We start from the raw sequence: 27930 nt of genomic DNA on the forward strand, positions 1-27930 counted from the left end.
CTATGTAGATGTTTTGAGGAATAAGTCAGTGGCAGAAAAGAGAACTGAGGTTTTCCACTTTCAGCTCTTTCTTTAAGCTACTCCAGCTCCCTTGGCATAAACTCTGTAGAAAAGTTGCACAGTCACAAAACAATGACAAATGAAATTCCCAAAATATATGTAAACATTAAAATCTGGATTCTGATAAAAAGCTATTGTTCTAGTCCAAGTACAGTTAGTCATAGCTCTTTTTAAGTGCAGTTTAAGGGCAACAAAACACTGCAGTACCCGTGTTAATATGGCAAACACTATATGGTCTTTACATGCATCATTACATGTCTCACACAAAATCCTGTAGTGCAGTTGTAGGTGTGAACAGTACAGAGGTGTTGGGCTCTTCCCAAGTTCTTCATAATTCAGAAATAGAAACAATTAGTAAAACTTGAAATTACTGTAAGTTATAAGGAGCCCCACGCCTTTCCCGATGAGAAACACCATTTTCCGTGTGTCACTGGTTAAAGCAGCTCCCTTATCACCTTTTCTGAAGCAAACACCCAGACTGGGTTGGCAGCAGGTGAGAAAGAGCATTCACAGCCACAGATTGAAGAGTGAATGTGAAGTCATGGGAAGGAAGTCCCGAATGCCTCAGAGTAAGGATGTCCTGTTCTGCCATACAGGATCTAGCACAGTACCTGGATTTAGGCTCCGAAAACTACAACGGGGGCATAGAATTCCTTTGCATCTCCAGTATGTTGTATGTTTGCTTACAGCTCTTACAGTGCAGAATCTTAGACCTCGGGGTCAGGTCTGTCAGGCTGTTTGCAGCCTGTCTTTCGTTGTCTCCTGCCATCCTCCCAGCACTGGTGTGCAGGAGCTCTGGGCTGCCTGGTGCTCAGGACGGTGTTTATTTGGAATGGGGAGTGCAGGAAGGGGAATGTGAAGGGGAACCCACCGGCCTCTAGGCCATGGCACAGCATTAACAGGAGAACCAGGCATGGAGCCAGAGGGAGAAGGGCCAAAAGATCATGAGATAAACTCCAAGTCATGCATTTTCTTTGATCTTCCCAAATGTATGTATTTCATTTTAATGAAATATTAGCAAGTTGCAGTTTTGACATTTTTCAGGTAAGTTCATGTGCAGTGTAGCTGGAAGTGTGTCAAACCCCCGCACTTGGAATTGCTGATCTGTTCTGCTTAATGGCAGTGTCAAACAAACAGCTTGTCTTTATTTTTCCATTCAGTAAATTACTGTATGATGTCTGCTGGTTAATTGGCAGTCCAGGTTAATATCCAGTTTGTTCCAGAATGGAAAAGGTCTTTCTTAGGTTGTCTGTACAAGCAGCTTCTAATGAGAGGAAATGCAGAGTTTAATCAACTCTACATTAGTTGTCTGGATTTTTCAGGGCTTCTGTTGCTTGCGTTAATTCACCTCAGTGTGAGGTTTTTCTGTTAATTTGCCTTCATTTCCTAACTGCTGATAGATGTATTGATTTCTGGATGTTGCAGACAAATGAATGATCAGTCAAGATTGCTGGATGCAACTTGTCCTTGTGCTGCTGACACTTGACTGGGTCTGTCTTGCCTATGGCAAGTGAAATCCAAGGTCCTAAGGGTGGTGACCAACGAGGGCAGCCTGTGTGCAACCGGGAGCCAATCTTTGATTAACACGTGGTGGGATAACATTCTGCAAACTTCACTGTTGTCTTTGACCAGGAATACTTCACCACTTCCCTAAATGGCTCTTCATTGTACCCCAGCAGTCATTTCAGGTTCTCTTCTTTGTGATTAAAACAAAATATCTCTGGATTTTCCTTTGTTTGCTTGTTGGTTTTGAGGAGGCTGACAGAGGAGGAATAACAAACCTCCTTCTGCTACCATTAGGGAGTGCAGGTGGTGCATGGGATCTTATGGAGTTGAAGGAAAATTGTATCACCAATACGCACAGTTTATTGGATGATCAAGTTGTCTTTTTGTCAATTTATTAAAATTGCTTAATAAATTCTTCTTGAGATGCTGGCACGTTTAGTAGTGGGATGCCTCTCCCAGGTTTTAGTGTGGACTTGTGTGGATGATTTATTTACCTTTGTACAACACTGAACTATATGTACAACTGGTTTAGGGCCACCTACTTTGTTTTGCTTGACCATATGGCTCGGTTCTGGAAGAGGCAATGTTCTATAATTTTCCAATCAGAATATTTTTAAGATACTATGAAGCAAAGGCAAATTCTTTGCTGTTTCAATATAAAACCCTAGTATTTTAGTGCCAAAATCAATTGAGAATGTTGTTCTAGTTTTAGACTTGCTTTGCTCTGAAGGTACAAAAGCTTGAGATGCCTGGCTTAATTTATTTTTAGGTTTAAGTGTTTGCTGTGTTAAAGACTGTTGTAACATAGGTTGTTTTTTCTATTTTAACCTTTTTTGTTTTGGTTTGGTTTTTATCCTGCTGAAGGTTAAATACTGATAACATCCTGTGGAACAGAGCTTGAATGTGTTTTTTTTTTTTTTTTATTAAACTCCAAGTTTTGGGGGCATTTATTAGAGCTGTTTAATCTGAAGCCAATTTAACTAGTAGCAGACTAACAAAAATAATATTGTTGGGCTTCCTGCCATGACAAATGTTGACTTACCCTTATAAAGTTGACTAAAAACTAATAACCTTTAAAGTATGGAAACCTTTAAGGCATATGGAAATATAGCCAGTTACATGAAGTCTGAAACAGAGTGGTTCTGTTTGAGTTTACTGGCACTGTTTTTGAATTAGGTTTGAAACAAAGCTTACCGTGCTGTTTCAATTTATAGTGTCTTCTATTTATTACACTGTTAACACTCTGGAGACTAATTTAAGTTAAAACATTTTTCCCTAATGAATGCTCCCATAGCACAGAATGAATGCTTTGGATATCTGTTTGTCCCGATTCACATAAAAAGGAAAAAAGGTAACCAGCATGTTTTTTATAAAATGTTAAGCAAGTTAGCTACCCCAAATCCAGAATTGCTGCTGTAAATGTCTCAGAACTTGCTGAACTCCAGTAAGTTGGAATTCTAACAGGCACTGACAATTTCAGCCCCTTTGTGTGTGGGTTGGGAGGTCAGTTGGCCTTTGAAGGTTAAATAGGATAAATTCTAATATTCTAAAATGCTAAGTTTCTGTACCATTTTTCACACAGCACTTACTTTCTGGGCTGTCTTAAAAATCTCTGCAAATTCCTTTTGTTGAGTTTGGTTTTAAATACAATCAGAAAAATCAACACAATATCCTGGTCACAGTAGTGCAGCAGACACAAGGATAATGGCCCCTCAGGGACACATTTTCCCTTGTTTGTCGGATTCAGCACCAGTTCTCTGATATGGAGACTGTTGTTGAAGTTGCTGATAAGAGATGAGAGAGTCAGGTGGAAAAACAATCATAGCATCAGTGAACATACATTTGCTCTTCACTGGCAGGAAATCAGTGGCTAAGCCCTCCAGGGGCACGGGAGAATTTGGAAGTGAGGTACTGGAGCAAGGGAAAACCTTTTATATGGCACCTAGACTACTATTCAGCATGTGTTATCCAGGTCATTGGTTCTGATGTTCTTAGGGCAATATGAAGGGAATCTGGCCTCATTCTTTTTGTTTCCTTTCTTTCTGTTTGTTAGGAAATGAAAATCAGTCTTTTGCTAGAGTAATTTATCCATCAAAGTGTAATAATTAAGCTGTGGGTGGTCTTGAATGACAATGTATCAAAAACTGATTGATACGGTTAAATGGGTTTAACTTACTTTGCTTTGAACTTTGGGAAAATTCCATTCTTTACCTATACTAGTAAAGGAGGTTTTTTTTTTTTTATTTTGCTGATGAAGAGCACCAAAGTATTACCTTCTTCCCCTAAATAGCCTTCTAGAAGCTTTCTTATCTGTGTAATGAGTTCTTGGATACAATATAACCAGTTATTAGGTGCCAGTTTCACTACTGAAAGAGGCAAAAATAGTATGAACTTAGCTGTCAGTGCATTGCAGCTAAAGTAAGTGCCTAATTCTTCACAGGATCTTCTGCTTTAACACACTTCCATGGCTGTTTGAATGCTCAGCTTGCCCTGGGAGCAGGTGCTGTGTGCTAAGATTCAGGCTTTTAAATGGTAATCTGTGTGCATCAGACCCAAAATAATGATACAAAAGTTACCTTTTTGCCAGGATGTTGTCATTTTGAAATGACCATTTCGCAGATTAGGAAGTAAGACGTCCTCAGTTTTGCAAGGCAGAAAGACTTAAATTTTACTGAAAAGGGGGCTGGCAGCTGTTAGTCTTCTGAGTGTGGCTTCCCAGTAATGCTGTAGTTGTAGGTGATTGCTGTGTTTTCTGCTGTCCCACAGCAGAAGGGTCATTTTTTGAGAGTTATACATTAAAAGATGGAGCTTTCCTTGCTTACTAAGTAGTCCAAACCATTGTGTTAGAGCTTAATATATAGAAGATACTGGAGATACAATTGGACATATACATAAAGAGTAAATTAGAATGAAGAAGCAATTGGAAGCACTGTGTCCTTCATGCCTGAAGAGGCATGGCATCTTTGTAACTTCTTGTCTGATAGCTTCCCATCTTAAACTGGTGATAATCACTGATTATGCCGTTGTGATTAATTTTTCTTCCTACTAATTCTCCAGTAAAGTATATTATAAAAATGTACTAAGAAGGATATAGCAGTTATTTGAAATGTCCACTGTCTGGTTTTCAGAACCATCCATATTTTGGACACGGATTTGCTTATCGGTTTGTTCACAGCTTCAAGTTCTTTCTGAGGCTGCATGTATTCATGGTACATCCAGTTTAAATGTTTTTCTCTCTGAATTCAAATGTTACCAAAGTCATCTTGAGTTCAAATATACAGCTCCCTCCAAAAGACATCTGCTCTTTGTTCTAGCCTAGTCAGGTATTAATTTGACTTCACTTGACTGTTCAGCCTTTGAAGTTCCTGCACTCATGTTTCCCGCAGCTTTATTTAGCCTTATATCAAATTTAAAGCCCTGTCAGATTAATGTTACTTGTTCACATATACCAGCTCCACATTTTGGAAACTCTGCCAAACTATAGTCTGGATCTTTTTTTTTAAACCTACTTCCCGTATTGCTTTGGCAAGCCTTCACAACTCTGAAAATACGGCCTAGCATGCGATAATCTCAGAACTCTGAAACAAGTTTTTTAAAATACCAATAATAATGGCTTTAAAAGGTCAGGCAAAACATTGTAACTCCTGAATTTTTTGTGTCATAACTTGGCCCTGTTCCCTATCTGGACAGGTGATAGTTGTTGCAAATGGATCCAGCCTCTAAATCCTATCTCTTGATCCCTCTATTTCAAAGTTCCCTGAGCTGTGAGGGGAGAGGCAGGAGGAGAGGGGAAGTGATGACTTTGGTGGCTCTGAGTATTCTGAGCACACTCAGAGTGCTGGTCTGGAGTCTGATGTTCAGTCTACCAGTGCAGTGTTTCCTCACTGGAGCCTCCTCGTGCTGGGCAGACACAGTTCAAATTCATACCCCAGAGGATCTTACGGTTCTGGGACTTCTGGTTAACTGGAAAATTGGAGGGTTTTCAGAGACAAATTAGGGAAATAACATATTGGACTATTGTGCAAGTGCAGATTCTGGTATCTCTGGGTAAAGCAGAACAGTTCACACCATCTCCTCTTTCCATTTGTTATGTTGGCTGTGATGAACAGAGTCCTTGGTGAAAAAAACACCCACCTGTTCAAGGCTTGCTCTTGACTGTGGAATTTTTCCCTATCTAGATCATTGGTCTCAGTAGTTTGTTCAGCTTCTCTGCAGTGCTGGTTTGGAGAGGTGACCCAGCTTGAGAATGAGGGTGTTGATGAAAGGGGAGGTAGAGGCAGAATGGATGTAGACAGTACAGCAGAAATCCTGCAATCAAATGTGCAGCAGTTTCAGTATTGCTGTCTGACAGTTTTAGAATTGCTATGGTAGTGCTGTATTTTCATTGCACAGTCAAAGCCTTATTTATACAAACTCCATTTTTCTACAGTAGAAAGGGTGACTCAGTGCTGATGGCTTTTGTTGTTAGACTTTTCTGAATAAAACGACGCCTGAAACACTAAGATTTGATGAGTTTTTACTTCCAGCTCAGTATCTTAACCTACCACCCAGGTTCTAATGCAAGGTGCAAATCAGTTTGGGAGTATTCAGAAAAGCTTTTCTCATACTTAAGAACTTATGATTAACAAGATTTTCTTTCAGAACTCATTGGTAAAGGTGTAAAGTCTCAGGCTTCTGAAGTTATCTTAAGTAATGCTATTTGACAGAATCTTGTAATAATGCTGATTTCTTTCCATAAAATTGAATTCTAAATTTGAACTGCATGTTTAACTGTTCCAAATTCTGGTCCGAATTTTCCATGTGAAATCAGAACACGATACATTGCATAAGGAGTTCAAGGTGGGGTGCTGACTCAGAAGGGCAGGACTGCAGTTACCTGACCTGGCTTTGCCTGCTGGGAGAACAGCTGGCCTCTAGTGGCTCACAGCAAGAGGTTCCAGAAGATCTTAATAGTGTTTGATGGTGGCTGAAATTCTGCTCAGTGTTTATCTTTAAAATCAGTGTCTGTATTCAGTGAGGTTTTGCATCACGAACATCAGTAAAAACTACACTGCCTTAGCATTTTTCTCCTTGAAATGGATGGGGGCAATGGATACCAGAAAGGATACAGCATAAAGAAGGAGCAGTAATTTTTATTAATCCTAATCCTCCTCCCCTATCTCCTGGAAAGTCCATACAACGTTCATTTCCAGGCTTTGCTTTTGGGCTGGGGTACTGGTGTGCCTAAGTGCCCTGTGCTGCTAAGGCAGAGGTGCTGGCACAAGCTGTGCTGCTGGCATGGCATTGCCCACCCGGCTGGGGCTCCATGTCCTGGCACTGCAGTGCAGCACGATTCCTGACCAGCTGCCTCTGCCACGGGCTGTGATCTGGGCCCCAGAACTCGGAATAATCAGGAACCAGAAACAGCTCATGGCTGTGCCACCAGTTAGAGAAGAATTGCACTGGAATCGCCAACATTTTCCCTCTTTTTTGGGGAGTGGGGGAGGGGGTGGGATGCTGCTGGAGATGAGTATGCGAGTGGTGCTGCAATGACGTAAAAAATGCTCCTTCTGAAACCTGCCTCAAAGACATGGTGGCTGAAAAGGAAGGGTTATGAATAACAGTGCAGTGATGAAGATAAGGATTTAACTTGCTTTAGACTGCTACAGTTCTTTAATGCCAGGTGTCACGTGTGATGGAATACATTATTTTTGCTAGAGGGTTAAACACTTTGTCGCTCATCTCAGCTGGCTTTTCTGGATTTCCAGGTCTGCCTGCTGAGAAGTAAATTAAATATGTAGCTGCTTCTCACCTTTCCTCTGTTGCTGCACTAATGGAAGAGAATTTTTCTTGCCAGTAATACAGTACAGATGGTGATCATCACTGCTGAGATTTTTTTTTTTTTTTTTTGGTATCAAAAAGGATGACAATTCTGCATTATTTCCAGAAGGATTTGTATTTCTGAAGAAAAGGATAATAGGCATGCTTCATTTTCTTAAAGCTATGTACAGACAATTGGAGGCATAGCAAACTATGCAAACTTTATAAGCATGGCTGAAAAAGCACGATGAACTGCCTTAGGATGTCCTTGAAATATGGTGTTGGATGGGGTTTTTAACTTCACTTGGAAGGTTTGGCTCTTTTTCTGTTGCCTTTTGCATGTGCTGTTCGAGATCCATTAAATGTCAGATGGAGGTTAGGAAGCCAAGGGTAACTGTTCTATTTTTATGTATTTATAATCACTTTTTTCTGTGTTACAATTTCTGTTAATTTTTAAAAAATATATATATTTGCAGGACAATTGGCATATTATTTTGGTTATACATTAATTTGAGTGCTGTTGTGCTGTTAAAATATATATGAAAAGGAAAACATTTAATTGAGTGCTTTATGGTAGATTTTTGTTTAATTTTCCTTTATATTATATGCAAAAAATAATATAGGTAAGCATGTTATTAATGCCTTTCTGTATATGTGAGTATTTTCATAAGAACATGCATTCAAAGACAATAAGAGTTAGAGATTTCTGTCTAAATTATATATTCTGGGAGAAAATACATTTAACTGAATAAAGTCACATGCTGACAGTGCCAGATGCAAAGGCACAAACAGAATTGTTTATATTTGAAAGTATTCCTTTCAGTGAGAAGATTATTATAATATGCAATATGAAAATTTCTCTGCTAAGAATGAGTTAAAATAATCAAATGATATTGTCTTTCTTTACCTCCCTTCCCCCGTTCCTGGCCATGCCAACTTCTCCAACATTACATTTTCCAGCTGTTTCCAGGACCTGTAGGTACCAGCCAAGAGCAATCTGTCACTGTCAGTGTTTGAAAGTGCTTTTGTTTGTATCTGCCCTTATTACAGACCAGGTTTGCAAACATGCTTGCTGCAAATGCTTTCTTAGGAAAATCACCAGAACTGTTGGCAATCTTTATCTGGTTATGCTCACACTCCCCTGGTTTTTTTTTCCTTTCCTTCCTCCTCCCTGTGCTGCAGGAGCCCAGTAACAAACGGGTCAAGCCTCTCTCCCGAGTCACATCCCTGGCCAGCCTCATCCCTCCTGTGCGAGCCACTCCGCTGAAGCGCTTCAGCCAGACCCTGCAGGTAACCAATTCCTGCTGCTTCCACACAGCTGCAGTTCCCCCCAGGCTTCCTGGGAGCAGGGATGCACATGGGCACTCCCCACTGTAATGTGCCAAACAGGGTTAGGCACCTTGTGGCCACAAGGTCACTCAGCTTAAAACTCACAACTCTCACCTTGAAAAAACCACTTCTCTGTCCAGATAATTAATGTTTTTCACTTACCAGTAGGAGAACTATTGCACCTGTAGCATATAAAAATTGTTTACTAAAGGATTACATTTTCTTCTTAAATTTGATGAACAGAATATTCCGTAATGCTTTCGATTAATATTGGTTGGTTTCTTTGAAAATGTTATTTTTGGTATAGTTGGTCAGGTAGGACTGCCTAAATTTCCTCCTGTAGAGTGAACTTTGACCTTACCTAAACAAAAGAGTTAGTAAACAACTGGAAATTTCCAAGTCATTTTCCAAAGCTGCTGATAATAAAGGGCAAACAAATTTTAAATGCAGTTTCTATGTTACAGATTAGGTGTATAATACTGAACATACTTAGAGGCTAACAAAACTTTCGTTTATAAAGCATTTGCACCTTCAGACCTAGAGATGGCAAAATATTGGGGTGCTCAACTCCTGATTGCAGTAACAGCTGGGAGCTGCAGCTGCTCTGGGTCTGGCCTCAAAAGCCACTGTTTCCTCTTTAAAACAGTTTATGTAAGAAGGCATGTAAAAGATCTAAAGAAAATTATTGAATAAGCTTAATTTATTTGAGAGGAACTTTAAAGGTAACTTGAATGTGTTAGAAATGTTTCTTAATCAAAACTTCCTAAATTAGAGCTTTACTGAAATTACCGGTTAAGGAGGAAAGAAATAAAACTTTAGAGTCTTATGAGAAACAAGAACCCCATTTTTCTGTAGTGGTAATTACCTAGAAAATGGCTATTACAGGGTTTTCTGACATTGGTTTTCTTGTCTTTGGTTCCTGTGGTGTTGGAAGTGCAGATTTCTGCACAGGGTTGGAGGATCAGCCAAATGTCTGCACCCCCCAGCCTGGCTCGGTGCAGGTGTGGTTTGCGTGACTCGAGCAGAGCTCCCTGTATCCCCTGGGCTGTATGAATCTCCTGCAGAATCTGCCTCCAGGAGAAATTGGCCAGATTCTGGAAGGGGCACATCAGTTCCAGTTGTGAGGAGTGTGGAAAGGGATTTAATTTTTGGCTAAACTGCTGCTGAGTGCGGTGCTTCCCTTTCCTAAGCCTTAGGCAGCTGTTGGCCTCATTTAGGTACCTGTGCTATTGTTCTGCAGCAAAGGCCTCTGGGACTGCACAATGCAGTATCCAGAACAATATTGTATTTAATAAAGTTGTTTCAGACTAACCAAAACAACTATCCTTTCATGTATGCAGTAGCAGCTTCCCGAGATGAGAGCTATATTAATGTGTTTCAGGGTAAATTTTGTCAAAAATAGGAGGGAAAATAATGGCTTTGTTGCAAGTCCTACTGTTGCAAGCATTTCTGTTTTGCTCTGTTCATACTGACCATAAGAATATATTTTAATTAGCAGATTAAATAGTGATGTTATTTATACCATCCCTTCTAATTATGTGCTTTAAGGAGCTGTGATGAGAAATCAGCTTCTGTGTTGTCCAAATCCTGCTGGTGATGTCCCTCAAAACTCCTTCATACCTGGCTGTAAATTGTCTTCTTATCTGATTTTCTCAATAGCTGTAGAGCAGGGACAAAAAAGACTGACCTTGTGCTCAGATGTTCTACTTGGAATTATTTAGAAACATTCTGGGAAGTATGTATAGCTATTTCACTTTATTTTGTTTTGACGTCAATGTCACTGTGTCTTGAGAACAGTGTAGATTTCCTTTCATCATGTGATCTCCTGTAAAAAAGAAAAAAAAAGTTGATTTTTCTTAGTGGGTGAACTTTTATGTAGCTTCATTGTTATTTCAGTCAAAACCCATGCTTCTCCTTGCATTGCTGCTGGATGTTCTGTGTCTGTAAAATGCAGAAAACTGCTGTCATCACCACAACATGCAGAACAAACAACTTCTTCCCCTGGAAGAAAAGAAACAAAGTCAACAGAAAGAGACCACTCCAACAGCATTTCAAACAAACCTTAGATATTCTTCTAAATGGAAGATACGTGTAAGAGGGAGAAAAAAAAAGCTTATTGTATATAATTTTCCTTACCTCTGTACATGTAACTTCCACTTTACATTAATGGACTTTCAGCATGAGGAGATACATTTATGCCTGGGATTTGTGTAGGTTTTTTTAAGATACGTTCTTAGCAACTTTCCATGTTTTGCATATTTTATTGATTTTAGAAGTATTTGATTTTTTTGTGTATACTTAACTTTATTCCAATTTTCCACTTATTTTCAATACTTTTTTCATAAGGATTCCAAGTAAAAAATATTTGAAGTCTTTCTGGTTTTCTTTCTGGGCTTTTGTTTTTTGTTTTGTTTTGTTTTGTTATTGACTATTTGTAGTCATTCTGTTTCTATCCTGTAGGGCAGGGTAGACCAGCTGACTAATAAAGTGCTGTTAGCTTCACCTCTGCCAGAGTCTGTCTGTGTAGCTGCAGGATATGTAATGCTAACAGGTATTTTATACCTAATGCAGATATTCTTATTTATTAATCCACCTGGGAAGCCAGTTTAATTCACAGCTATATTTTCAGTCTCCATCAAGCCTAACTAATGATTATGATGATCTGCCTGGTCTTATTTACAGCTGTGCTGTTTGGCTTAAAGCAGAAAATAGGATCAGAAAAAGAACTCCAGCTGATGCTGAAGAAAGAAATTGAAGTCTGGCTGGCTTCCTCTGCGACTTCAGTTTTCATCAGTGTGTCTTGAAATTTAAGTAGGGAGTCCAAATTACTTTTATCTCTCTTAGGACACCAGAAATTTCTAAAAATCCTCAAGAAGAAAATTGTTTTTAACATCAGTTCTGAATGCCAGGGCTTTGATCAGTAGTGGCCTTTGCCCAGTACATGGAGGTGTCTGCTTTACTGCAGCTCTAATTAAGGGCTGTTAATTTCATTAATTAACATCAGTAACACATAGACCCTTCAAGTAACAGTCTTATAACAGCCAGGGAAATCTGTTGCCACCAGAGAAATACGGTAAACAAAATGAGGGGCTGTGAATGGATTTTCCCCCAGCTCCTTAAAATTTTGGAATTACATGAAAATTATAATCATCCCACAGGGCCATAATTTTTAAACAGTGTGTTGGATATGTTTTTTAAGGAAGCCAGAAATTAAGAAAATATTTTTAAAAGACTGGAAATGGCGAAGTGCTCTTTTGACATTCCTGCAATTCTTTCGTGGGATTCTATCATGGTGGATTTTTTTTTTCCCCCTTCTTAACAAGTACAAAGCAAAGATAGATAGCATCAGACTATCTTCAAACTTGTTTTTAAAATTTTTTGATAGAACTTCAGTTTAGGGCTCTATTTCACTAATAAATAACCTCAGTCCTGTGCCCCTTATTAAGTGAGGTACACTTTGTATGGTTAATGAAAGGCTGATGTATGACAGAAATCAATTAAATATATACTTATTATCTCTAGGTAGCAAGGATGCTAAGCAAACAAGCAAGCAGGATTTTGGGGAGTTTGGTTTCATTTTGAGTCTTTTAGCTTCTTTGTGCCCCTTCTGCCCGATGAGGACAGTTTAGGGCTGTGGAGAATTGTACGGAGCAGGGAGGAACATTCTGTCAGTGCATGTGAAAGATTGCTTTTCCCAAAACACGGCCTAATTTGACTTTGCTCCATGATTCCTCATTATAATAAGTGTAAATTAAGCATGTTATTTCATGTGTGTTTCTTTATCTTCTTAACTCTTGAAGGAAGACTAGCACCTGACTTGCAAAGTTTTGGGGGGGGTAGGGGGGTGTTTATTGTTAAGGTCTTTGTCAATTCCAAGTAGGACTCAGAACAGCTTCTGTTAAAAGACAAGTTTATATTTTTATCATGTCTTCTGATATGGTAAAAACATAGTATTTATAGGCACTGTTTGCGTTTCATGGGCTCTTACCTTCAGAGAAGAATTTCAAATATTGTCCTTTGTATATGCTGCTTTCAACCTGGAAATTGAGAGAATTTATTTTGTTTTAAATATTCTTACCCAAGGCAATTGAAAAATGATTGTGTTATGTAAGGGAGGTTTTAAATAACAATAAAAATGTTGAGTATTTCAACTATGTGAAGTAGTTAAATCATTTCAGAGGTATGACCTCAAAAAGCAGCCTCTAATTTTAATGAAGCAAAAAAGAAACCTTTTCAAAATAGAATAGTAAGAGCATAAAGTATTCATCCTTAGCCTGAAATCCTTCTAAGAGTTTACAGGCAATTAGAACTCTCAAGTCTGTCCTAAAATTGAAATTGGCTTTATTGAAATTTAGGAGCAGGCCACACAGTAGGTACAGAGATGCTGGTACACATTGGTAGAGTGTCTAATATTTGCATTAATTCTAAATTTTTGATGAGACAGTTGTGGAATGTATGAGTAATTCCTGTCAGTCTACTGAATTGAAGCTCTGTATTTGACCAGTTCTGTTAGTTCAGTGTGCTGCACCATTCTGCATTACCCCTATAGTTCACTCTTGGTGCTTGTTGTATGGGAATGCATTGCAGAAGTTTTGTACATGTTGAGGACAGGACATGGACAGAGTTCACTGCAGGAAGGGAGGTCCTGCCCTTCCATGAAGTTGTATTAAAATAATTTCTCTTACATTCCCGGTACTAAATGGTGCTATGAAGTTCAAAGTAAAAACTAATCAGAGAACATTTATTTGTTGTATTGAACTATGTATAGTAGTTCCTTAGAAAAGGAGAAAATGGAGAGTGTTAACATGAAACTGTTGTAACATAAACCTGATTCTCTCTTCCCAGCGGTCCATCAGTTTCCGCAGCGAGAGTCGCCCCGACCTGTTCAGCCCACGGCCATGGTCCCGAAATGTGCCCCCTGCTAACACAAAGAGGAGAGACAGCAAACTGTGGAGTGAGACCTTTGATGTCTGTGTCAATCACATGCTTACATCCAAGGAAATCAAGCGGCAAGAGGTATAGATATATGCACACATATATATCTGTTTTAACCGTAAATTTCATGTTCAAAGGTCGCCTTTAAAGTGTGGACTTGGGAATGCTTTTTGGCATTGGGGTAGCACTTGAACATGTCCTGCAATTAAAACGTGTCACCACCTCCACTAGAAGCAGAATTCCATCCCTAGTCTTTATGACTCAGGCTATATTAGATGAATGTATTCTTTGTAAAATCCAGCTCATTGTATTTCCTTAACAAAGCCGAAAGTTACTGAGATACATTGTCCTGGGATTGGCTGCGTGTGTGTACATGTTCTGTCTGACACTTTCTGGAGTCATGGTTGATATTTTAGTGTTTCATTTTGTTGTTGTGGTAATGAGAGGTGAGCATGCTATGCCAGGAACAGGTGTTCATCAGCTGATACATACACACAAAAATGCACCATCATTTCCCTTTTGGAAAAGACTGTCTTTGAGGAAGTTTCCAGTGCTAGAAAGATGACACACTGATCAAAAGATGTGTCTTCCAAAGCAAAAAAGAAGCATGCCAGTGCTTTTAGTGTGTCAGATAAGATAAAGTCTAGATAGTTCATATTATAGTCAACACAGAGCTCCTTCAGAATCAAGATATTTTTATTTTCTAAAGAAATTTCTAGCAGTATCAACAAAGCTTGTAAGTCTCCCTGAGAATACTTCAGGGACTGAGTCATAAATCAAACAACAGTAGTGACAAGCATCTCTTCTGCAAATTTTAACATTGTACAAGAATTCATAGGAAATAAGTTTGTAATTGAAAACTTCAAAGGCAGCTTATTGAAAAATAAACTGTAGAAACTGTGCACAGTGTATAGCAGTCACTGCTGTGTGGGGGCAGGAGCCAGGATCCTTGGTACAACCCAAATAAGCGAGCTGAATCCCAGGAGGTTTTGCAGGAGGGTCCTGCTATGTGCTTGTTCCCATTCTGTATGCTTTTCTGGGACAGCTGACCCACTGCCTGTGAGCTGCACTCTGGCAAATCTGGCAGGAATGTGTGTTCCTGAGCCCCAGGAATCTGCTCCAGCTGGGGATGGGCTTCCATGATTTATACTGGTTGAAAGCCTTGACTGTAAAGCAAGGAATTCTAGCCTGAAATGTCCTTAACTCTTAGTGTACTCCAGTATAAGGAGGAAATCATGCAATAAGTTAGTAACAATAGGGGTTTGATAAACTAGTGAATTAGGGCACTGTTATTTTAATCTGCCAGCTTTAAAGTCTCAGATGTGCTTCAAGAGGAGTAACTAACATCAGCCAGTGGTTAACTAGAGCTCAGCCATTGTAACAAAAAAATGAACTGGTACCAAAATAAAAGTGCTCAGTACCAAAGAAAGGCTTTAAGTAAGATCTGTCTTCTACTTGGTAGAACCCCCTGTAACTTTTGCCACTGCAGGTGTTAAAATGGAACACAACAAACTCCTATGCAGGCAGTTGTGTAAGTGGTTAAGAGACAGTCAAGTCAAAACTCCACAATGAAGGTAGCTTCCTCCATCTGGGAACACATCCCTTTGGAAAAAAAAATAATTCTTTGGCTATTTGAGATAAGCATTTAATGAACATTCTGGTATAACTGTTTTAGAAAACACTACACTCGATTCTGTAGTTATGGAATAAAGCCTTACTTTATTTCTGTAGATTTAGCAGAGAAATGCTGTTACGTGGTGTTAAGACAGCTGTTCACAATATAACATCAACCCAGCAAGTGGAGCATAGATTAAATAAAGATATTTTCTAATATTTGTGTCTGTTTTTACAGGCTATCTTTGAACTTTCCCAGGGAGAAGAAGACTTGATAGAAGATCTGAAGTTGGCAAAAAAGGTATGTTTAAAAAACAAAAGCAAAAACCAAACCACAACAAGCAGTACTAATTGGTTCATAACACATTTAAAACAGTCTCTGTTTTTTATAGTTGCTAAGACAGTAGGAGAGGAAAAAATGCAAAGCATATTTTAATCTTCCCATTCTTTCTGAAACACTTAAATGTGCCGCTGTTTTTTTTTTTTTTAATATGAGATTGATAGTTTAATATATGGCTATGATACTTACTTACAGGGAGCTTTAAATTCTATAACAAATTTTGCACCCAACAAACCACAAATGTTTGTTTTTCTTTTCAGGCTTATCATGACCCAATGCTTAAGCTTTCCATAATGACAGAGCAAGAGTTGAACCAAATTTTTGGAACACTGGACTCTCTAATTCCTCTACATGAAGGTAAAACTCAAATAGTCTTTGCATAATTATTGCACATAGATTTAAGTCATCAGGTTTATTAAAGTGAGGTTTCTGTTATTTTTTTCTAATCACAATCAGATCTCCTTAGGCGACTTCAAGAAGTCAGGAAACCTGATGGATCAACAGAACATGTTGGCCACATCCTCGTGGGTTGGGTAAGGCAGAGTTTATAACCAATTTTGAGACTTTAGTTTGGAGCTGTAACGTAGTTTTTATTGGACAATTTCCTTTCTGTATCTAGTGTAACATGTCAAAAAGATACTCCCAAAAATACTTCTACAAGGTAAAGCAACTATTAGAGACCTAATAGAATATTTTTTCAGGGATTTTCCATGAAAAGGTTTAGACTAGGATATTGTTTTTAAAGCTTTTGCTATTCAGGAGTTGAGCACTATTTAATATAATTTAAATAAAAATCAAGAGTCAGACTAGAGTTTTTCTTATGTAGGTCCTTTAAGAATCTCCCCGTTTGTGTTCTGGTTTCCTTGAAAAGTCATATTGTATAAGGGCACTCCCCAGTTAGTTTTGGATGACATTCCGTTCCAATCCAAGGTAACAGATAGGTGTTAGTGTTTTTAAAGATATTGATTTCTAGAACTTTGTTAATAAGGCAGACAGGGATACAAAAGAGATGCTGCTGCCTCACAAAAGATAAAGTTGATATGTTCACGTTCACTAGCATCCAAAAGCATAAACACTGAAAAGAGCTTTTGTTTGTTTCGCTGATAAAATTGTTCACTGCAATAAAGAAGAGCTATTTTTGGTTTTAGATATGTGAGAAGTATGCTTTTAAGTAAATGTAAGCAATGAAATTTAGCAGGGAAAAAGGGCTTGAAATCTTTAAGGAATTAAGTAATGATATTTAGCAGCTCTATGTGAAAGTGTGGCCTATGGTCAACAAGGGAATCATGCTCACTACTGTATAATGTCTATAATGCAAATAGTTAATGATAACGATTTGTAAATGTCAAAATAATCTCAGTTTTCTTTGCTTAAAGTAATTTAAAATATTTTCTGGTGTGTGTTGAACATCAGTGAACTTCTCTTGGTTCAAATATATTCAATTCTAATTTCCTTTTTTGAAAGATTTTCCATATAATTGTGTTAATACAGCAGGTTTTGTAAATGGATATTTTGCTCTAATCAACAGACAAGCTATTTTTTTTTCAGATTTATAAGGCACAGTTTTGTCATCTTAGTTTGGTCAAGGTTCCTCTGGGCAATGTAGAAGTTTGGTTGTAGAAATTTGCTGATCTGAAAAAGGCCAGGTTTGGGAGTGCTCATTCCTAGGCCTTTATTTCCGTTCATAATTAAAGCCAGGCTTCTGTGTTCAACTGTTGTCTGCACTAAATAGTGCTCAGTCTTAAGCAACTTATATTTTTAATGCTTTGTAATAGTATTGGAGATCTGTAGGATCTGAGTGATGAGCAAGTGCTTCTAAATTACTCAAATGTTGAACAAGGTGGTCTGAGGACCCTTGTAAAGGTTATATTTGCTGGAAACATTACATCAATAAACTGTGGATAAATCTCCAGCTAAAAGAGTCTCAGCATGAATTCTGATATCCTGAATCACCTGAACCTTTCAGTGCAGGAAATCGTGCTTTGCTTCAGCTACACAATTATTTATTCTTTCCTCAGCTTCCATGCCTGAACTCCTATGACAGCTACTGCAGCAATCAAGTAGCAGCCAAAGCTTTACTGGATCACAAGAAACAAGATCACAGAGTGCAAGATTTCCTGCAGCGCTGCCTGGAGTCTCCTTTTAGCCGCAAACTGGACCTTTGGAATTTCCTTGACATCCCCAGAAGCCGTTTGGTTAAATACCCACTGCTGCTCAGAGAAATTTTAAGACACACACCAAATGATCATCCAGATCAACAGCACCTGGAAGAAGCTGTGAGTTACTGTTGGGTTTGGGGTTTTTTAGCAGATTATAGCAGTTTTATCTTATTAGTGAATTAAGGGACACTACATAAAATATGAAAATGCAAATACTTACATAAACAGCTGAATATTGGACTGTGTAATTAAAATTCATGTGTTTTCATTGTTTCTGCAGATAAATATAATTCAGGGCATTGTGGCTGAAATCAACATAAAGACTGGTGAATCTGAATGCCAATATTACAAAGAGAGACTTATTTATCTTGAAGAAGGCCAAAGGGATTCATTGATTGATAATTCACGTGCTGTGTGTTGTCATGGGGAACTGAAGAACAACAGGGGAGTGGTAAGGAGTAAATATTTTGTCATAAATAACTTTTAAAGATACCCTCATTTTGCATGACAGCTAAAAGAGCTGTGAGCACACATAGAGAAACGTCACTCTAATATGTAGGAAGTTGATAAATATTAATTATTATATATATCACATCTCTTTTGTTGTAGTTAAGTGTCTGTATAGGGAGATAATAAGTTTATATGTATCTCTGTCTTTTATGGGGCCTAACAGTATCCTGGATAAATTGTAAATTTGATCAATTTCAATACTTGCTGGAAAAACCCACAAATTTCTGGTCTCAGAGATGTGATATTAATGTCTATAAAGAACACACAAAATGTACCAACAAATTTTAAATTTGTCAAAGGCTGTGGTTATTAAAAATGCTTTATTTGATTCTTTGTTGAGATCAAAGTTAATTTATTGACCAGAGAAATTTGGTACTTTGAATTCCAGTCTCTGGGACACCACACTATTGGTAAGTTTCACAATTTGAGCTTTCAGTTAAAAAGAAAACAAAAAGAAAAGAAAAAAAAATATGATATTAGTAGAAGAGAGCATAGTCTTTTCCAGATTTCTCCCCCTCCCCCCCCCCAGTGTTTAATAGAACTTTTGAATGGGCAAACAATGAAAAAAGATCTTTTTTTGATTACTGACACTAGTGTAAGTATGATACTTATGACATTTATGGAAGTAAATAAAACTTAAGGAAAATTTATTTTAAAAAGCAACAAAGCAAGCAGTGCATTTTTTCAGCTCTGGAACTGCTTCTATGTAGCATGTTCATGCAGTGGAAGGGGGTCCTGTTTTACCACACAGCTGAGAGGGAAAGACGAAACAGGTGCTGTTTCCTGGTTCACCTGATGAAGATCAGCCAGTTCAATACCAAATTAAGAGGAAGAAACTGGTGATTTTCATCTTTCTGGTGAACTTCATTTGTTCCGTTTGGTTTAATGATGTTTCAAGAAAGGAATAATGCTGTATTTTCTATTAATCTTTTAACAGAAACTGCATGTCTTCCTCTTTGAAGAGGTGCTGGTGATCACTCGAGCCGTGACTCACAATGACCAGCTCTGCTACCAGCTGTACCGGCAGCCAATCCCCGTCAGGGAGCTGGTGCTGGAGGACCTGCAGGACGGAGAGGTGCGCCTGGGCGGATCCATACGTGGAGCATTCAGCAACAATGAGAGAAGTATGAATACAACTTTTTGTATTTGCTCATGTAGGGTCATCATAACCTTAAGATGACTGCCAATGTGGCATCAGAATGTGTAGGAACCCAGAGTGCCGAGAATATTTCTCTGCCTGTTTTTAAGGGTTTTTACCCCCCTGGACAACACTGTTTTAGCTTTAAACCTTGGAAAAAATTAGCAACAGTCAGACAACAACTAGAAAATACAGTGGTGTGAATTAGGTGATAGACTTCTATGTAAGATTGGCATAGGGTGAAAGATTTAGAGGTTTTAGGCTTCTCTTTGTAGTAAATAGATAAGAGTAAAAAATACCAAAATGGAGGATTGTTGTTGTTCTCTAGACCTTCTTCTCCTTCTTCTACCACTCCATATTATGCAGTAAAAGTAGTTTGGATTGACTGGATAGAAAATTCTGCAGTTCCTAGTCGTGTTACTGAATAATTGGTAAGAAAGTAAAAATAATGTACGTTTTTAGTAACTATTGGTTAAAATGTCTTTGAAAGGCTGTGTAAATCTTGATAATTAGTCTTTCTCGCTCTCACTCCTATTTTCCCTCCTTCCATGCTGTACCTGGGTCACGCCAGTGGCTCAGTTCCTCTGAAAAGACTTAATAAACAACTATCTAGAAGCATTGAAACTACAGAAGACATCTCGCTTTATCTTTTAAACGCCTTGCAAGGACTTTCAGCAAATTCTCTCCTATCAGGAGAGACTCAATTTATGGCACAATAAAGTGTCAAGAATGTTTTCTCTAAAATTAGCTCCATCCAGCATCTTGATTTTTGTTTCAGACTGGTTTATTATGTTCTTAGTTGTTTCTTTTCAATTCTTTCTCAAAGCTCACTATATTGGTAGTAGAATTTCTCCACACACCTGCTCCTGTATTACTGAATTGAGAAGGGGATAACATACAAACTGTAGTGACAAAACTGCAAAGTTATAAGCAAGTGTATTTTGAAATCTTGCGCTTCAGCTGTTTTGCCTTTCCTTGTACTGGAGATGCTGATTGCTATTCCAAAATTCTTTTAAGATGGCAGATACTGTAGAACTCAGGGTCAAGACTGCTGCTATTCACGTTAATGTCCTTCCAGTTAATATTATGAAGATGCTTCTTCTACTACAAGGGGCCTTTAAATCTCATCTGGTCAAAACTTCAACGGGTTTTTGTGTGTATCCACTGCATTAGTGAAGTGAATGGAAGAGAGGAGTCTTTGGCTGGAACAAGGATACTGTATTCAGTGAAGGTTCTGGAAATCTGCTTTGCAGAGAAGTAGGAGAAGCAGCATTAAAATGTGGTAGAAGCCTTCATCTTGCTGATTCACTTTAAGTTTTATGGATAGCTCATGCATGGCAGAACCAAAATTATTTAATCCAGCAATATGAAGTTACTAGAAGTGCTTGTGGTGTTCTGTGGTCTTCTCCCAGAAACAAGGAGATACCCAGACTCTTCTCTTTGGCCTGACATGGTCTTGTCCGACCTTAACGCAAAGATTGTGCTTATTCTGTTACTTAAATACACTCTTTGATTATAAAATCCATTCAGCCAAAGCATTCAGAGGTTTGATATGTTTTGTTTCTTTCAGTCAAAAACTTCTTTAGAGTCAGCTTCAAAAATGGATCCCAAAGCCAGACTCACTCTCTCCAAGCCAATGACTCCTTCAACAAGCAGCAGTGGCTTAACTGCATCCGCCAGGCCAAGGAGAAGGCTGCGTGTGCAGGCAAGGCTGGCGGGCTGGAAGCACATTTCCTTGTGTCACCCAATGGACGCAGAGTGCCCCAGGGAGAGGCTGCCCTGGAGCAGATGGAGCAGTCGGACTGTGAGTCAGACTGTAGCATGGACACCAGCGAGCTCAGCGCCGACTGCGAGCGCATGGAGCAGACGAACTCTTGTGAGAGCGAAAAGCAAATAGAAACCAACGTTTGACAAGAACTTACAGTTCGTGGAAGAAAATCTGTCTCTTACCTGTACAGTATTTGCATTCCATACATGGAACCATTCGGAGAAGCACTTTTAGAATACTTTTTGTGACAATGTCAATGCAGTTCTTGTATTTGTACCTGTGAGTGTTGTACTGTAACTGCCCATCTGTATAAGCTGGAATCTCTTGCAACTCATGTCCTGTGATTATATTCCATAAACACCCAAGGTGGATGAAAGAGGTACTTGACCAGTTATTCTCAATGTCCTGCTGTCAACAGAATCTCTAAACTACTGTTTATATATGCATTACATAAATAACCTTTTCCTAATTTTTAAGTATTTGCCCTTTAAAGGGGCAGCTGAAGATGTGGACTTAATATGGAATTTCAGGATGGGTATCAAGATAATGTTTTCTTAAAGGCATGGAAAGAAAAAATAGTTTCTTGGAACAAAAAAAGAAAACAATCTTGCAATAACCTATCCAAACTCCTGTGGTATTAAATCAACAAGAATTATAAACAGTGGGCCATGGAACCAGGGACTCTTAAGGAATTTATTTTTCAAAATGAAGCACTGTCCTAAGATCCAGGAACCAAACTTTTTAAAATCTGGGTATATCAAATAGTCAGCATAGTAAGATGGTTTATTTGTCAAAGCATGTAATGCTAAAAATAATCAACTGAAAAAACCACAACCAAACCTCTGCAGCCAGCACTGAATTAAATGAAATGCTGAGAATACTGGATGTTTGTAAATAAGCTGGTAGTTTGCTTTCAGTGCCATATATATATATATTATCCCAAACAGAGTAAGAATGGAAAGGAGCTTTTGCTTGTCAATAGGCCCTCTTCAGCATTTTGCACTCCACTGACCTCCACTGTTGGTTTTAAGCACCACTAATGTTAAAACATTTAATCTTCTGTAAATGTCTGTTTACAATTACATGTAGTTGGTTTTTAAAACTAAGTGATGATTTGATATAAATGGTGCTCTACAAATACCCCATGGGATTATGTAGAGAGAGTTTAAACAAAAAGGGAATTGTTTTTCCTTTAGGATGTATTACATCCTTTTTACTTTCCTCAAGTTTTGTTTTAAAAGTTTTTGTTACATTTAATTTTGTACTGTAATTGGAAATGTTACTGTGTTTTCTGGTGGCTGATTTAACCTACTCATTATGATGAGAAGCAGATGAGTCACTTAAATGCAGTCTAAAACACATAGTTGAACATCCTGTTAATTTTCAGGAATCCCTGGATAATATTTTATTCCTTACTATAAGAAATAATGCCAGTGCTGTATGGCAAGCTATGAAAATGATATATTACAAATTTTAAATGATTCTTGGTATTACACAAAAATAACCTGTGCAGAGTACTTGTAACAACAAAAGTAGAAAAACTGCTAAGTTATTGCCAAAAATATTTTTCTTGTGTTCTACAAGTTTACAGAAAATTTACTAAGTATCTTACATATATATATGCTGATGTGCATTACAGAAATCAGTGTGACAAGATGATAAACAATATAAAACAAGGTATTTTTATTTTTTAAAAAAATGGCATTTTTACCCTATAGAACATATTTCTGTATTTATAGTTTTTAAAAAAAATCAATTTTCTGTTTCAGGCTTTGTAATTTATTTCAACTGCTTCATTTTTTAGAGCTGAATGAGTATACCAGTGAAGATGAGAGAAAGGAAAAATCTGCAAAAGAAAAGGCGTAGGGAAGTTGTTCAGCAAAAATGTTGAAAAAGAGCAAAAAGCATGTAAAATGTTCAGATAGAGAAGAAAGAATGAATGTGTGTATTGACTTTTTTTTTTTTTTTTTAAATAATGGCCTTAAACTTTTCTGGAAGCATTTCAAATAAATTACATTAAACCATTTTTATTTGGTTTGGTTGGTTGTGCAAGAAGGCTACAAAAAGATTTCAGTGGTACATGCAGTGAGGCTTTAACATAAGTGACCAAAGCTTGTATTTTGTTTCTCATAAAGTGGTACATATTTGGATCTAATTTGCTAAATGCACAGTAGTAACAGAAACAAGTTACTGCACTCAGTTCACCATATTCCCCAAAGTTTTGTATGACATAATTAATTTAGTAAGTAGGTGGAACAAAAAATGTAACATCCTGTCATCAGTTTCTCCCTCATGATTCCTTGTGGATCACAATTGAGGTGATTAATTTTGGGGTATGCAGGAGCCACCAACCAGCCAGGAAATCTCAGAAGATTAATTTACATTTGTTTACTATAATTTAGCCACCCGCTTACTGTTCAACGTTCTGGAGTGCAAGTGTTTTGGTTGTGCTTTGTAGTTGACATGCACTTAGCTACTGATTGGTCTAATAAATCCTAATGATGTTGGGTTTTTCTCTTCAAATCATCCTAAGAATTAAGCTTTCCAGTTTAGGAATGCTGATACCATGCTGGATTTGGTAAGCTTTAGTTCTAGCACTTCTAAAATGTCACTGCTTTTGAAAGGATGACTTTTGATTGTGGCAGGAGGGTGGTGGTGGTGGAGGGGTGGGATGGGCTTGGACAATAAAATGTACCCAAAAGGATGGGTAAAATGTAAAATTATGAGTGTGAAGTAAAGAGGAAGAGTAATATACATAAATATGTTCAAGTGAGTATCACAGTCAGTAATCCTGGTGTCCAGAAGGGAGTCTGAGAGGTTGCAGCAGTGAAGAGGCAAGAGGGAGTGAAAAGTCTGAGGTGCTTCCAGGTTGACCACTGAGGAGATGGCAAATGAGGAGAGGGACACAGACACTCATCTAAGTCTGAGGTATGAGCACTCTGGATGTCACACGCCGGGAGAAGGGTGTGCAACGAGGTGTCCTGCTCTCAAGAGCAGGAGATCTGAGGTGGCAGATCCATCCCTTCGTGGCAAATCTTAGCAACCTGTTTGCTCTTCTGCTCCTGATGGGGACAGTCAGTGTAGCTGTACCTTATGGAAGACCTGATGGACCAGAAGCAATACAGGTAAAAGCAGAGATTGTCTTGACTGAGAAAGGTGAGCAAAGAGAATGGCCTTGGGACTCTGAACTGCATGGGTCCTCTGAGACTACAACACAAAATTGAACTGTCTGTGATCTTTGTTTCCCTAGATTTGCTCTGCAGCACTGAAAAGAACAAAGCCAGGATGGCGATTGGGAACAGAAGGTCTGTAAGGAGACACCAGGAACAGTAAGTTTGAGATCTGTGAAGCTCAGTACCAAGAATCAGTAGCCAGAATCTGGGTAAGGATAGGGCCAAAATTGCAGGGCAGAAAAAGTAATAATCCTATTTAGCAGGACCCATCTGAACCAGGGCTTCTGCCTTAAGAATGCTTCTGTGAAAGTGGGAACCAGGTTCCTTGGAGTTTCACAGAATTTCTAGAATTTGAAAGCTGTATCAGAACTTTCAGATAGCAGTTTAATGGATTGCACTTTTTGATAAAAATGATGTTTTATGGTGCCTGGCACTTAACAGACAAATCTTGATTCCCAGGATCTAACAGAGTCTGAAACCAACTTCCACATACACAGAAGAAGATTTGTTCCCTTTTAAAAGGGGGTTTCAGATGCATAATGGACACTTCTTCTGTATTTCATGTTTATTCATGAATACTGATTTTAAAATACTGTGATGTGTTCTCCAGGTTGATGCTGCCATCTCTTGGAAATAATGGTGTAGCTTCACAGCTGATTTGATGACATTGAATTTTAAATATTTTTAAGATATTAAATGTGTTAATTATAAAACGAAAGTATTTTAAAAATACAAGTAGATATTTTCAATCTTTTACCTGAGGATCACATATTTGTTAGGAAAAAGAAAAAGTACTAGGTGAATTTCTGCTACTAGTTCCTGGTTTTACAGAGCCAGGTCAAGACTGCTGCCCCATTTTTGTCTCACTTTTTAATATTGTAGGCATATTTTCTCCATGGCTGGTAAATGATACTAAAGCTCTTTCCAAGTGTGAAAATTAGGTTTTGTTTCTGAGTTTTCCAAAGATTCTTCTCTTTGCATGGTCTAGAAGGAAAGATTAATGAGACAGTTCTCCTATCTTTGATCTCCTGGCACCTGAAATTTAGCACAAAATTAGCTCTTAAGCTTTTGAAGAAATTAGATTTGTTTTGCATCATTAGAGTAATAATGAAAAGTAAAATAGTAATTTATGGTTACTTAAATTTAATTGTAACAATATAGTCATATTGATTAATTTCAAATTTCTAATTTAATTTTCAAATTTCTAAATTTGCTTTCATAAAAGAATACTGAAGTAATGTCTGGAGGAAGCACCCAAGTTTGCTCCTTGAGCATATAACCCTCCCTTGTGTCTTATTTTGTGGCTCTTAATCTGATCTAAATCTGTATTATTAATGTGTTAAAATCATCTGATTTGAGAATGAAAGGGGATCTGCAGCTGCTTTGTACTGGGGTGGGAAACCACTTTGTGCAAGCCTGGGAGTCATGGTTGAATGCTTGGCAAGTACAAAAACCACAGAAACCAGAAACTGGAGAGAGAATAAGGTGACAGATTTTATAACCTATTTTTACTTCAGAGTATTCAAGTAATCTCTTCCCATGGTGGTTTTTCACTGAACATTTTGTTTTGTGAACTGGGATTCTTGGTACCTGTTTGATATCTGTTGGGATTTAAGATGCACAGTGTGGTGCAGTGATCTGGAATTGTTGGAGCATTTCTCAATTAATACCTAGTAATTTTTGTGATGATCTCTCCCAGACTTAGGTTAATTGATACATAAAAATAATCCTGTACAACTGCAAAGATGTATCTTGTTAAAGCAAGTGATAAATGAAGAAAACTTTGTGTGTTGCTTGGTAAATAAGCAGGACTTCAGACTTTGTTTGGTCCAAACACCAATCGACTGAACTTGTTGTGTACTGAAGACATCCACAGCCTGAAATCATCCACAGCTGATTTTAACAGCTCTGCAAATTCAAAACTGATAAAGCAGTTTGACATGTTTGGAGATGTATAATGGATCAACACAGCCTTAAGTAGGACCAGATTGTTGGTATTTCCATTTTTTTCTTGTATGTGGAAATTCTATTTAAACAAGGTAAAGCACAACAAAATTATTTCAATAATATATCAACATATCTGTAAATACTCTCTTTACCAGCACTGAATCCTCACTAATGGCAGGACATCACATTCTCAGGAGATAGGGTTAATTTATCCATAGGATGAACACTGCTTTCGTGGGGTTTATTACCTCTATATAATAGAACACCACGTTTCTGCAGTTAGATAAATATTGGGTGTTATGTTTTTGTAATTTATGTAAATTATAGTTACAGATACTAATTGAGGGAAAGAAATTCAGCCAAATTAAATTTAATAAAGTAATAGATTTTATTCTGCGGCCGAAAGATCGGTCACACAGAAAGCCACGATCGGAAAAAGGTCAGCCCCGAGCCCGGGATCGGAGCTGGGTGAACACAGACCTGACCTCTGTCGCGTCAGATCCCCAAGTTCCCGAATGTCGCTTCGGCTGGTTCCTTCTTATACAGTTCTTGGGCAGAGTCCGAATTAATTATATTCTTCTCGCAGTTTAGCACATTCACGATGTTTTCTTGTCCCGAAGTTGGACTGCACAAAGCATTTTCTGGGTCTGATGAATTGTCTATCTTGGATGATGAATGGTCCATCTCTGATTCCTGGAACAGTTATTCTTAGTTCCGGGAATGGGATACTCCTTTAACGTCTCCGAGATGTCAATCAGTTTCATCATTGTCCAGATCATCGCCCAGGTGTGGTGTTAATAGCTCCAGATAAGGTCTACCTCCACCCGGAGACAGACTTTTTCTATCTGATTAGTTCCTGGCCGTATTGTCTTCTCTGCTGCTGCCAAGGCTTGTGAAATTTTCTCTGTCCCCAGCCTGGGGTTTGCGCTTAGGCGTTTTTATTTGTACAGTTAATATATACATTTATGTGCACAAGCACGAATTACCAATTTCATTTATAACACTAATTACCCTGTTTAAACTTGCTGGGTCCCCAAACACTCCTAAGAACTAGTAATAATTATTAGCTTATCTTTTAGCACCCTGGAGACTACCACTAGCACCAGGCCATTTGTGGGTTATTTATATTTTCTGATTTACAGCTAATCTAAAAAGAGATTAATAAAATAAAAGGGCCAAATTAAAATATCTGTTCCTTGCACACAGTGCAAGCAAGAAAACTTCCTATTTTTAAGGTCAGTGACTGCTTCCGAGGTGACATATAATAGCTAGTTACGGGGATTGAAGTTAATTGGTGTAAATAGCTAATGAATATATGCATTTGTTCAACAACTACAGCACTAGGATACTTTTAACAAAGAAAACAAATGATGGGCTTTTAATGTTTTGCTAGTTACTTGTAAAACTAAAATCTGGTATTTGCATTTCCTAGGCGCTGCAAGAATGGTTATTTTCAGCAGCCACTGTTCACTTCGGTGCATTCCTGGGAGCTGCCAATGACAGGTCTTTGCTTTGGCTTTCACATTTTCACATCCCTCTTGCACCAGAAGTTGTGAGCCTTACGGGGACAATAAATATTAACCTTCTGGCCTCCCATATAGGTTATTTAGTGCTGTTCTAACTCATTATGAGACCATGAAAGAATCCTGCTG

At 38.1% G+C, this 27930-nt stretch overlaps 1 protein-coding gene across 1 annotated transcript in view; it reads left to right on the forward strand.

Moving 5' to 3' along the window:
• Positions 1–23681, forward strand: part of ARHGEF3 (Rho guanine nucleotide exchange factor 3) — a 110960-nt gene extending 87279 nt beyond the window's left edge. The window contains 9 exon segments of the mRNA XM_048315641.1: positions 8548–8655; positions 13540–13710; positions 15482–15544; positions 15844–15940; positions 16040–16116; positions 17602–17859; positions 18023–18193; positions 19190–19376; positions 20961–23681. Of these exon segments, the coding sequence (XP_048171598.1) occupies positions 8548–8655; positions 13540–13710; positions 15482–15544; positions 15844–15940; positions 16040–16116; positions 17602–17859; positions 18023–18193; positions 19190–19376; positions 20961–21301 (1473 nt within the window). The 3' untranslated portion in view covers positions 21302–23681.
• Positions 23682–27930: the final 4249 nt, after the last annotated feature.

Source organism: Corvus hawaiiensis, chromosome 11 (genome assembly GCF_020740725.1).
Source record: "Corvus hawaiiensis isolate bCorHaw1 chromosome 11, bCorHaw1.pri.cur, whole genome shotgun sequence".
NCBI classification, from domain to species: domain Eukaryota; kingdom Metazoa; phylum Chordata; class Aves; order Passeriformes; family Corvidae; genus Corvus; species Corvus hawaiiensis.